Source organism: Diadema antillarum, unplaced genomic scaffold (genome assembly GCF_040938485.1).
Source record: "Diadema antillarum isolate AM-2024a unplaced genomic scaffold, OU_Dant_1.0 scf00000165, whole genome shotgun sequence".
Lineage (NCBI taxonomy): Eukaryota > Metazoa > Echinodermata > Echinoidea > Diadematoida > Diadematidae > Diadema > Diadema antillarum.
In genome coordinates, this window is record NW_027271054.1 from 255,770 (window position 1) to 268,054 (window position 12,285).

Consider the following 12,285-nt stretch of genomic DNA (forward strand, 5'->3'; position numbering starts at 1 on the left):
CATTCCCAACTAAGTCCTGAAAATCCTAATAGACTTTGCGCACAACTCAACAAGCTTTCGGAGGCAAGGGCTTAACCCTATGGGAAGAGAGCATCAGCATTAATTGTTTTGTATGGTATTGTAACTTTGTTAAAGCTGAGTTGCACTATGTTCAGTCTCGTTACATCTATCGATCGTCTTTTTCCACACTATCATGTATGCCTACTAAATTACAAAAAAAAAGAAGAGAAAGAAAAATCATGTTTGGATAGTCTTATAGTTTGTTTGGATACTCTTATAGTTTGGTTGGAAATTAGTACACAGCCATAGCTAAATATACCAAAATTTGCACAGTCAGATATTAAAGAGACATATCAGAAAATCAGTGTGACATAACTTCTACAGGATAAGCTTTTAAAATTTTGAATATATTTCTTCTGTCAGGGTCATCAAAAGAACTTTGTAGTAGTGAGAATGGTGTAACAAAATCCCTCACCATATATGACATAACTACAGGAGCATAAGCATTTCTGTTCACAAACTGCGGTTCAAATGGAACAAACATTTTCTCAATTACTTTTGTTCTGTCGAGAGCATCCCTTAATATTGCCTACTGGATTAAATTCTTACAGATTCCCCACTAAGAGTGACGAAACGATCACTTCAAAAGACAGTTAGCTCTACAGTAATGGTCATAGACAGTACACATGGAAGCATGAATGCAATTGACGATGGTCTCGGCAGCACAACATTGCAAGTCTTTATTTTCCTGCACACAAAATAAGATTTTAGCACCATGATATGCTGCTGTAAAGCGAGCAAGCACTTTTATAAGCAAAAGAAATATGTCTTTAAAAAAAAATGGGTTGAAAATGGACAAAACTTTACCAACCAACTGAGAAAACTGTGTCATTACCCCAGCGCAGTTTTGCTAAACATTACACAATTAGCAGTTTGGTCCTAGGCTTTTTTTCACGTCATATAAAAGAAAAAAAATCACTGAATTTCAAAAATCCAATTCAGCATACACAAAGCAGACTGGTAAGAACAAAGTTCACCTGTTATGAAAACATGTTCGTTTGCAGCAAAGAGTTAAAGAAAGGGATACAAGGTTCACTTTTCATGTGTCCCATATCCAACATCACAGACAGAACCTGAAATAATCAATTAATACAAAGGTAGGAACGCACCCAGCATAAAAATCGGAAAGTTAGGCCTCAAGCTTGCCATTTCAGCACTTTGTGTGTGAGGGTACTCGAGTCAGTTTTATGCACTTGCAACATTTCAAATTTGCTGCACAATGCATAAATTTACTTTTGCTGACGACACAACTTGAATTATCTGCACCTACAACATCAGTTTTTGGTTTAACATCGCAACAAGGTATTACTGAAGTGCGATTGATAATATTGACGATCATCCCCTTCAGGCTGAGGTGAGGCAATCCTTGTCTTGTCACATACTCATATATGAACAAAACATAACAAAAACAAAAAATATATAAAATTTCATCATTCCAAACTTGTCATTACTTTGTATCGCTAATGCCAACACACCAAAAAAGTATCATATTTACACATTTGGCGGGTATGAGGGAATATAAACATTGCCCAGACCGCTTCAGCAGTCATTCATTTACACCACTAGAGATAATTGTTCATTAAACATGAATTCGTACCCTAAACCTATGTCTTTTATACTGTTACTCTTTGTAATTTTTCAAACTGTTGTGTTGGAAGACCCCTTATTGGCTGAGTTCACCGTCTGTCGTTATGTATCGGGAAGGAGACGATATCGTTGTCGGCTGCGGATTGGCTACGTCTCGCTGTCCTTGTCGCTCTGCTCCTCGTCCGTCATTACGGTGACGAGAGTGCCCACCGCCTTGCCGATGTTGTCGGCCATGTGCAGCAGGCTTCCGACGCTGTTCTGGTTGGCTGCTGAGAGCAGTGAGAGAGAGAGAGAGGAGACAGGAAATGGATAGATGCATTTAACCCATTCACTATGACAGACTGTAACATCCAAAGATCTGACATAGAATTCACCAAAGTCAAGTGCGTTAAGGGTTTAGAGGAGCAAAATCATTCTCTTTATCATGGCAGGTGGGAATACTGTACAGGCCCATTTGTCTCCCCACCCCATCTTTAAGCTCATTCCATCAGATTTTCCCCCTTTGTTTTCTAGTTTAAAGATGGAGATGGATGAATAACTCACAGATCCAGGCTATATCAAGGGTTTAAGATTTGTACAGAAGATGAAAACTTACCCATCAAAGGAGCATTGTGGAATGTGGATTAGTCAACTGAAAGACTCAGAACACATCTCTTTCAAAACTGTTATCTAACTACTGTTTAAGCTTGTCTGGAGCTCTTAGGGTGCGGAAAAATATATGAACATAGGTCCTGCGCTTTAATCAAATTAACCCATTGAGGATGGACTGACTTTGGCACAACACGCATTTCCCATGGACCCCTGCCCAAGTATACTCGGGATTCGTCCTCAACAGGTTAATATATCATAATTGTTATCATCATAAATGCCTCAGACACTCACCGTTGCCTGTCTTGCCATCTGGGAAGTTGTTGAGTTCCTGGATGACCTTGTCGAGATCCACCCGCCCCTTCTGCACCCCATTGGCTGCCCCACCCTGGTGGTGGTGGTGTTGGTGGTGATGGTGGTGGTGGAGGTGAAGGTCTCTACCGTTGGCCTGGTCCCTGGGGTCATCCTTCAGGTGGGGCGGGGTGTGGGGGGAGTGTGGGTTGTGGTTTCCGTGCTCATCGCCTGTAAGCAGACAGAGAACACAGCGTTTTCAATGCAAGGCGCCAATCAGACGTCGCTGTAGTGATCTCATACAATGCAAACAGCGCTACTCATATTTCAATTAACCCTTTCTAAACAAAATTCCAAGATCTCCAAAGACTTCATATAGGGCTTACCAGCTTCAAATATGCAATGGCTTAACATATATATGTATATAAACAATTGGCAAAGAGACTACGTTGACAATCCCACATGGGCGTGGCTCTTACTGATTTTGGTATCCTACTCTAGGTCTTCTTTCCCTCAAATTTGTTAACACATTCAGCCCTCACTCTTGCTTTAATGATACCCAAACTTCTTAGCTCCAAAGCTTCCATTCAAACCATCTACACACAGTACACTTGATAAGAGTGGACAGCTCACCCGCCATGTCACTGTCGTAGTCGCTGGTTCCACCGTTGGTCCTGGTTTCCATGGCAACCGGATGCTGCAATCTCCTGGCTCTCGAGGAGGAGCTGATGGAAGATGTTGGGGAGACGGCGGGCGTTGTCTTTGATGAGGAGACTTGTGAGACACTCTTGTCTTGAGGCTGATACACCAAGCAGAAATTGTCAAGATGAAAACATTTTTAGAGAATGGATGATAACTGATACATGTCGTATGAAACAGAGCACAAATAGAGCCTATTCAGATTTATATCACAAGTGTGTTATATAAAATGGAACATAAAAATCTCACGAGTATTTTAATAGCATTAGGATTCACATCCCACTCAATCTTGGAATTTTTCGTGGATTAGTGTGGTTACTATAACCTAGTGTGACAAAAGAATAAAACATCTGCTCTTGCTTTATGAATGAATGGTTATCATCATGTGCAAGCATGTATGAGTGTGTAACTCCACTGTAAATGTGGAATATATGGCACAAAATTTTGTTCATGAATCATGCTCTCTTGTGAACCAACAATGAAATAATAACGGACAGTGGTATTTGAACATCTGAAGGTTTGCACAAAAAAAATTATCTTCCAAAAATTATGAACACGCAAGACTTTCTAATAATGGCAAACAGCAAAATTTAACAAATGAAATTATTGTGTACAAGTTTGCACTTGTACAGTATCTCTCTCTCTCTCTCTCCTCTGTCTCTCTCCCTACCTGTTCTAAGAGTTGTCTCAGCCTCTGTAGCTGAGCCTCCAGTTGTCTGTTGTGATCCTCCAGGATCTGCATCCTGGCTTCCAGGCGCCCCTTGTGTTGACGCAGGAGCTTGGCCTCAGCCATCAGCTCTGCGTCCCGCCCCGGCGACCGGCCCGTCGATCTCTCGTCGCCGGACGACGCGGCCAGCTCGGCGGCTCGCTTTACGTCTTCCGTTCTCAGCACCTTGAGCGTCTCGAGCTCGGAGAGTAGCGTCCTGCGGGAACACGCACGCACAGGATAAGACACAGTAAACAATGTCTGAGACTTGTATAAGTGATCACATGTAAGATTCCTACTTTTGTTGCTGTATAGTTGGAAATAAGTACTGAGGTACAGGAGAATTCAGACTTTGGATCTACTGGATTGATATTGTCACAATATACTGGTCACTAGTCATCTGTGTGTGAAGTAGGAATATCCCATTTAAAGCACTCTAAATCTGTATCATAATCATGAGAAAAATATTTCAGTCTTTCACCCCATCACCGCAATACCATGAATCCTACATCTAATAGAATATGAACAGATAACTTGCTTAGCGTAATAAAATCATCACCATTCAGTTGCATTCCATTATTAATTTTGAGAAAACTTTGTCAAACACGACAGTAGTATTTGTTAGGCAGTCCTCAAAGGTTGCAGATAACTGGGGAAGGCGAGAATAATGAACTCATTCAACATCATATGAACTGTACACAGAATTCCTTTGGATGCCCATATATAGTGTGCAGGAAGTTATCTCATCCTAATTAGGTTTTCTCAAAATACATATTTTACTCCCAAAAATTGTGCTCTTTACCTGTTCTCATCTTCCAGTTCTGATATCTGTGTCTCCAGGTCGGGTCTGTGTTCTGCGTCGATGGAGACTACTATTTGGGCAGGACTGTTAGGCTGTTGGTTAAGAAGATGCAAAAGGCACAAAAGTCACAAATAAAACTTCATCATTTTTTTTTCTTCCAAACTTATGAAACACACAGTAAATCCTCAATACATATCCACTGGAGTGATAAAAAAAAAATCATGCTCACAGGATAGACAGATAGTAAGATAGATAGAGAGAGATAGATAAATAGATGGATAGATAAGATAGACAGATAATAACAGATAGACAGATACAGATATATGGATGGATGATTACATAGAAAGAAAGAAAGATAGATAGATAGATAGATAGATAGATAGATAGATAGATAGATATAGATGTATATGTAGATAGATAGATAGATAGATAGATGGATGGATGGATACATAGGTAAAAAGGTAGACTGTGAGATACAATATAGATAGATAGACAGACAGATAGATAGATAGATAGATAGATAGATAGATAGACAGACAGGGGTAGATAGGTAGACAGATAGAAAGTTACAGAGTGAGGCAGGATATTTGGAATATAGGGGAAGAGACTTACCACTGTTGATACATCACCACCCAAGCTGTGGCAGTAATGTGCAATAAGTTGATGTTCATCATCCCTGGGGGGAAAACAGAAGACAATGGAACAGAAGAACCATGAGGCAAATGCACCATCCAAAATCCTCACAATATTATACAAATGATGCACAGGATAGAGTGCGCTAGTGAGCTGTATCTCCACTAACGCCACGAAATAATCCTGTGCATCATTTGTTTTATAAAATGGGTCGAAAACTAACAGCATTTTTCACGTACCTTTGCGGGTCAAGATGTCCGAAGACGTTCGTCCCAAAATCCCGCACATATAAGTACTGTACGTATAAGAGCATACGTACACCACACAACACATGTTATGCACAAGAAAGGCCGGCCGGCCGGCCGGTGGCCCGAACTAGAAGTTGTTTACAGGATTGACAGCGCGTATGCATGCAATTCAAAGGAGCTGCCGCACGCACAGACGATCGGCAATAGGATTTAACCCGCAGTGCAATGGGACTAAAATAACCAAAGCACACGTGACTCATTTCAGCGCTTCCTATTGGCTACATTCTTGAACCCATTTTATAAAACAACACAACACTATAAAAGCATAACTGTCCCAGACATTAGCAAGATATGTATATTGGAGGACCTCATACAAAGGTTATACACACAGCGATATATTTATTCTGTTTCTTTTTGTTTAATAAGACACTATACACATAAATGCTAATTGGCGTTTAACTCTTGATGACAATTATAAAGCCTTAACGCGTTAAGGACGGTTTGATTTTGCTATAACACGCATTTCCCATAGATGCTTGCTCGGGTACACTCGGGACTCATCCTCAATGGGTTAAACCATTCTTGTTTAAAGCTGACATGTTTTAATGTAGCTAGTATGTGGCATATACAGGTATTTGGGGGTTCTTTTTTAAAACAACTTGTCGAAACCACTTAAATTGGGATATTTAGGCTCAAAGTAGATACACTTTTGCCAAGTTCAGTACTCCTGTCATACTTTCATTATGGCACAAAGTGTATTAGATACTCACAGATCTGCTGGGACTGAGTTTAACGTCCCTTGGCTCTCAACCTCGGCTAACCTGCAAAATAGATGTAATCATGAAAAGACAAAAGATACATAACATCACCAGCAATTTGATTTTCACACGCAATGAATGAAACTTCACTTGTGTGTTTATTTTCTCTCTTCACTATTAAATACAATTACAGGGATGATATAACAGGTTGCCAGTTTTTGGTGTTGGAGGTTGATGTACATTGTAACTTGGGAAGACATCACTCAAATTTGAATGTAAAAGTTCGAACAATTTCAAAAAATGTAATAGAGTGTTCAGGCAGTAAAACAATGATGGACATGGAGTTTGGACCCAATGAAAGCAAGAAATTGAATGAGGGTGCATAAATAAGGCATAAAGAGAGAAAGAGGCAGAAAGAGAGAGAGAAGAAAAGACAAAGAGACTAAGGGGGGGGGGGGGAGAGAAAGAGAAGAGGGACAGTGGTTCTCACCTGTTTGCATAAAGTTCTAATCTTGTGTGGGTGTCTTGATTCGCCATGTGTTGAGGTGTGGTGATAGGCCTGTAAGGTAACCATCGACACACAATCAAAAGATTGGAATACAGGCCAAATACACATCACATACAACAGAGGTGATCTCTAATTACACGTAAGTTTATTCACTGAAGTAAGACATCATCATAAACTTTTGCACATACATGTACACTTCAAAAAGTATTATCCAATAAAGCTTTACAATATGTACAAGTCTAAATATAGTTTATATCAAAGCGCTTAACTCAATTGAGAAGATCCTTGTCATACACCTGTACAAATGTTAATGGGGCACAGAAAATATATGCAAAATAGATACTACACAAACTGATAATCATGCATCAGATACTCGTAAAGAGAAACGGACACAGAATTCAAGAGGGCTCTGTTGCATGGACCCACACATGTAACAGGTACATAGTCATACATAGATTGCAGTGTAACTGTTAAACTACATCTCGATCTATACAAGATCAGTGTGATCAGTTCAGCCCAACATGTATCTACAGTGATGTACCATACTTACAATATGCTACATACAGCAAATCGTGAATGACTATATGTGACCATGCATCACAAAATGAAAAAAAAGTTGCACCCCCTGATTTTACATGAGGACTCGAAAAAGGTGAAATGGGTCAACCAAGTCAATCTTGAGTTTTTCATATTTTTTGAAAGAGCTATCCTTCTTCTACATTATTCTGAAGTTTGGGATCATAACATGAATGGGAAAGTGTGTTTTGAGCGGTTTTTCTACAACCCATTTTTGGGGGGAGAGTAGAATGATCAGATATGTCTTAGTGGCCCCCTTTCATTTCTTGAAATCCTTGCATACTCTTCACTTTCAAGTCAAATAACTTTTTAAAGGATAACGCTACTGAATTGAAAGTTGGCATTAATTATGGACAGAATGTGTTGATAGAGCATGCTTAATTTCAGCTTAATCTGATAATCTCTTCATTGTTGGTGCTCTGGTTGTTTAAATCCTGTTTTTTGTCCCATTCATCGCACAGCCAGCATGTTTGGTAAAGATTAGAAAAGCGCTTGAATACACACTGTTCTTCAGAGCCTCTTTTCTCAGTTCACACTTTTCCCGAGTGTGTGCTTTCTTTTCAGTATTTAGATGGGTTAGGGAAGTCCATTTGAATTGAGTTTTACTTTATTTTAAAGCTTAGAGTCTGCTCTTTCAGAATCTGCCCTTAACTAAAAATCCATGTCTGGCGACTTTTTGTGTGTTTTGTGGTGCAGGGTCACATATGGAATGAGCACAAATGATGTGCCCATGATTTTCTTTGACTGATAAAAAGCTACAACCTTTACACCCTTCATCTTCACAATGAAGATGGGGGGAATTATGACATCATCCAACATCCAACAGCACTCTCTCAAATCCCATGTCCATGTGCCTTTAAAGACTGCCAATGTTTTCAACAGACAGCAATACTCACGATTCAAGGTCATCGCCCTCTAGTACTGACTGGACAGGCAAGTAGCCAACTCGCGGGTGCTTCTGGTAGTAGCGCTTGGACTTGAACTTGTTGCGCACCACCTTGGCAAAGTCCCTCACGTCTTCACCCGACGTCGTCTACCAGAAGATAGAATTGAAGAAAAAACAAATTTCAAAGAGTGTAAAGATAAAAATTGAGAAGTCACTTGGTTTTTACTCAGTAAGGTCTTACAGGAACTTGATTAGCCCATTAAGCAAAATCAAAACGAACATGCAACAATCATTTTTCTTGTTATGTTTCTGACGCTGATCGGTATATCTTCCATATGCATATATTTTATCACAGGGTATGTGCGCACGGAATGATAATTTTGTGGCAAACTGTTATTTTCTATGATTTCATACACTTGAATGAGATAGTGAATAATATATGGAGAAAAAAAATGTGCATGTCTAAAATATGATTGCTAAACTATATACATGCACACAATTGTCAGGATACAATTTTTATGATGTAGCACACTGGTAAAACAAAGAGTTTCATTTGTATGAAATAGGTTGTAAAGGTGTGCATTGATATATGTAAGAATTTCAATACCTATAAAAGAGAGGTCGAATTGGCAGGAAAAGTGGAGTAGAATGTCAAAGAAAAATCACATGAAGGACAACTTACCGTTGTGCAGTATTCCTGCATCGGATGTGACAACTTATGCGTCTTAGCTTTCCTCCCGGAGAAGAAGCAGCTCTGAAAAATAAAGCATATACAAAAAATAAACTCTCATTGGAGAAAACACACACACACACACACAAATCCCTAGTTCATCTAAAACTTGAAAAAACCTGTTTCTTAATAAAGTGCTTTGTTAGACATTTACAGCCAAAATATATCATGAGAGACCAATCAATTAACATAAGATTACGCGACTATGAAACTACTATATGAAGGATTCACATACACATACGTATCTAAAGTAGATATCAATACATTTAATAGGAAAATTGGCCGCAATACATTTAGCAGAATCTATCCATGAATTATATAATCACACAGTTGTTCACACTTTTGCACTGAAATGGTGCTTGATAAGACAATCTATTATTAAGAACAGTTGTTTTCTTTCAGTAAAGAGCATCGCTTTCATGTTTGAGGGAAAAAAAAACACTTTGAACGCCACATATTTACTGCAAAGCAAGATATTTTTGTAGCATGTCATTTTTGCAAATTGTCACTGGCATTTAATGCAAATAGTGCAGACAATAACTTCAGCGTGCATTTTAATTTTGCAAATCTTGGCTCTCGCGAAATTCACGAAATTAAAACACGTCATGCAAACATTCCTCGTTTTTACAGTAATGGAAAGGCACTACAAAGAAAACAACTATCATCACAAAGTGTGTTGACCTCACCTGGCAGAGGTCAAAGTTGAAGCACTTGAGGCAGCGGTAGCGGAGGCCCACGATGGGGCACTCCTTGCATATGTTGCACTTGGCCTGATGCTTGGCCGTCTCCGAGGCGGCCACCCGGTGTAGGACTGGCATCCACACCATGGACTGGGGCTCCAGCTTCATCCAGGCTAGGAACTGGGATGGCTCGATGAGCGGCTTGCTTCCCGTCTGGGTTAGACAGAGACAGAGACACACACAGACATAATGATAATAATATGGCCTTCTTTTATCAAGGGTAGCCTCTTCCATGTTTACACTGCTCTACCAGAGGGCCCTGTCCTTAGTATTACCCTCATGTTGTCTGGAACCCATTTATACACAAGAGGGACATGGTGGGTTAAAACATCTTGTCCAAGGACATAAGCACTAAACGGGATTAGAACTTGGGTCATCTGATTGAAAGTCAAGAGTCTTATCCACTCTGCTACAGGGCCCCCACATCATAGTATCATAACTATGTGTCTATGTTTTGACTATCTTCTATGTGTGATTGCATCTGCTCTCAATCTGAATTTTGATAAACCATATTAAGGAAAGGAACTGATCTAAGATCTGAACCTTAACACCCTCTCTTCACCCAACAAAAAGACTCCACATAGTAAGGAAGCTAAATCCCACATTCAAAAAGAAAGAAAGAAAAAGAAGTCCAACAAATTTCAAAAGCATATTTTCTTGTTCATCAGAAGAATGAAAAACATATTAAATATATACACCATGCTGGATGGCAGCAATCAATGTAATTATAAACACTACAAACAATATTTATGACATCAAATAGAATGATGTGATACTTTCAACTCATCAGTCATCATTTCAAAGATGTAATTTGATATCCAATTCCATTTGAGATCCCCAACAGCAGATAGCAAACTGATACTGCAATCCCTAGCTATATCATTAACCCACTGAAGACTAGCCCCCAGTAGACTCAGGCAGGTGTCTATGGGAAATGTGTGTCATAGCAAAATCAGCTCGGCCTCAATGGGTTAACCTACTCGTCATACATGTTTACAGCATTCATATTTAGGCACCCACCATGTTGAAACAACTCCTGACACTGGGCTCGATGTTGCTGCCACCGAACTGGGCTACCTCTCCAAGTTGCCGCGGGATCTGCACGCAGTCGTGGAGCAGGAGGCCCAGCCCCCGCTGGTCGATCATCCCATTCTTGTCGGCCACAAAGCGGCAGATGAAGCGGTATTTGTCCTCCAAATGGGCATTGCACAGCATGACCACGCCCACTTTGAAGGCCAGCACCCGTATCCGCCCACTCCTTACCCTGGGAGGATGAGGGGAGAGGATGAGAATGTGGAAGGAAAAAAAGAGAAGAAAATGCATCTTTATTTTTAGAATGAGGAGGGGAAAAATTTAATGAGATGTTGCTAATGATTATATGAGACAGTAAAGATAGTAAAAACTTTGTATCTGCCTCTAAAACAAGGATTTGCACACTCAGCAAAACTCATTTCTATCAATGCACACACACCACATGGTACACTCACAAAGTCACATCTGCTGAGATGGACAAGGGCATACATTGTACACACACATACTCACAAACACACACACGCACACACACACACACGCATAAGCACAAATACTAGAAACACAGACAAATATAAATCTTGTAAAAAAAATGCGAGATTCATGCACAATGGGCAGCAGATTAGTATGCAGGCACACACATATTCACATCACAAAAGCACAAAATGTTACCGAAAAGTTATGTTTACATGTATGTTCTTAAGCTCGCACTGATGTGTTCTACTAATATTGCTGCATTCACTCAATCCACATGTCTATAAAGGTGGAGTTGCTCTTCAAGTCAAGGGGATTTCATCCTACTTACGTATCGTAGACATTGAGAAGCCAGTTGAGGCACATGTCCACACACTGGGGGACGTTGACCATGCCTGGATGGTCCATGGCCAGAGTCTCGTAGACGGTGGCCAGACAGGTGATGATTTCTGTCACGTCCATGGTGCGGTCGTTGGACCCCACCAGCTCGTGCTGCGTGAAGATCGACTCAGCGCTCGCCAGGTTCAGGAGGTATACTGAAAAATTAAGGAATGTTTGTAAGAAGCGTTCTTTATATATACTGTTGCAACTTCTTTAAAGGACACTGCAGGGGGAGGCTTTCCAGGGATCTGATTTTCAGACCAGCTTCTAAAAGGAACAAAATAACTCCCTCATTGTCTTATCAAAGATGAAAAATGTGCAACAAGCAGTACCAGTGGATCACTATCAAAGTCAAGACATTTAAGAACAGAGCAAAATTAGATTAAAAATATTACTAAAGGTTCCTTCTGTTACATACACTTCAATTACGTGTAACACTCACGCTTGACATCATTAGCATTTAAAAAGAGAGAAGAACAAAAAAAGCAACAAAAACACAAGATATTAAAGATGGCAGCTTATCATCACAACTATGACCACATCACTGTCAATCAGTGACAACAAAAGTCAGTGAAGAGACAACCCTCAA

General features: G+C 40.0%; 1 protein-coding gene across 1 annotated transcript in view; it reads right to left on the minus strand.

Annotated features, from left to right (window-relative positions):
• Positions 1–889: 889 nt before the first annotated feature.
• Positions 890–12,285, minus strand: part of LOC139722430 (dystrophin-related protein 2-like) — a 111,775-nt gene continuing 100,379 nt past the window's right edge. The window contains exons 16-28 of the mRNA XM_071633722.1: positions 11,647–11,851; positions 10,833–11,076; positions 9,759–9,965; positions 9,025–9,096; positions 8,353–8,489; positions 6,863–6,931; positions 6,385–6,435; positions 5,346–5,409; positions 4,734–4,825; positions 3,896–4,148; positions 3,160–3,325; positions 2,530–2,757; positions 890–1,913 (exon numbers count right to left, since the gene is read on the minus strand). Of these exons, the coding sequence (XP_071489823.1) occupies positions 1,795–1,913; positions 2,530–2,757; positions 3,160–3,325; positions 3,896–4,148; positions 4,734–4,825; positions 5,346–5,409; positions 6,385–6,435; positions 6,863–6,931; positions 8,353–8,489; positions 9,025–9,096; positions 9,759–9,965; positions 10,833–11,076; positions 11,647–11,851 (1,907 nt within the window). The 3' untranslated portion in view covers positions 890–1,794. The remainder of the gene's footprint in view (positions 1,914–2,529; positions 2,758–3,159; positions 3,326–3,895; positions 4,149–4,733; positions 4,826–5,345; positions 5,410–6,384; positions 6,436–6,862; positions 6,932–8,352; positions 8,490–9,024; positions 9,097–9,758; positions 9,966–10,832; positions 11,077–11,646; positions 11,852–12,285) is intronic.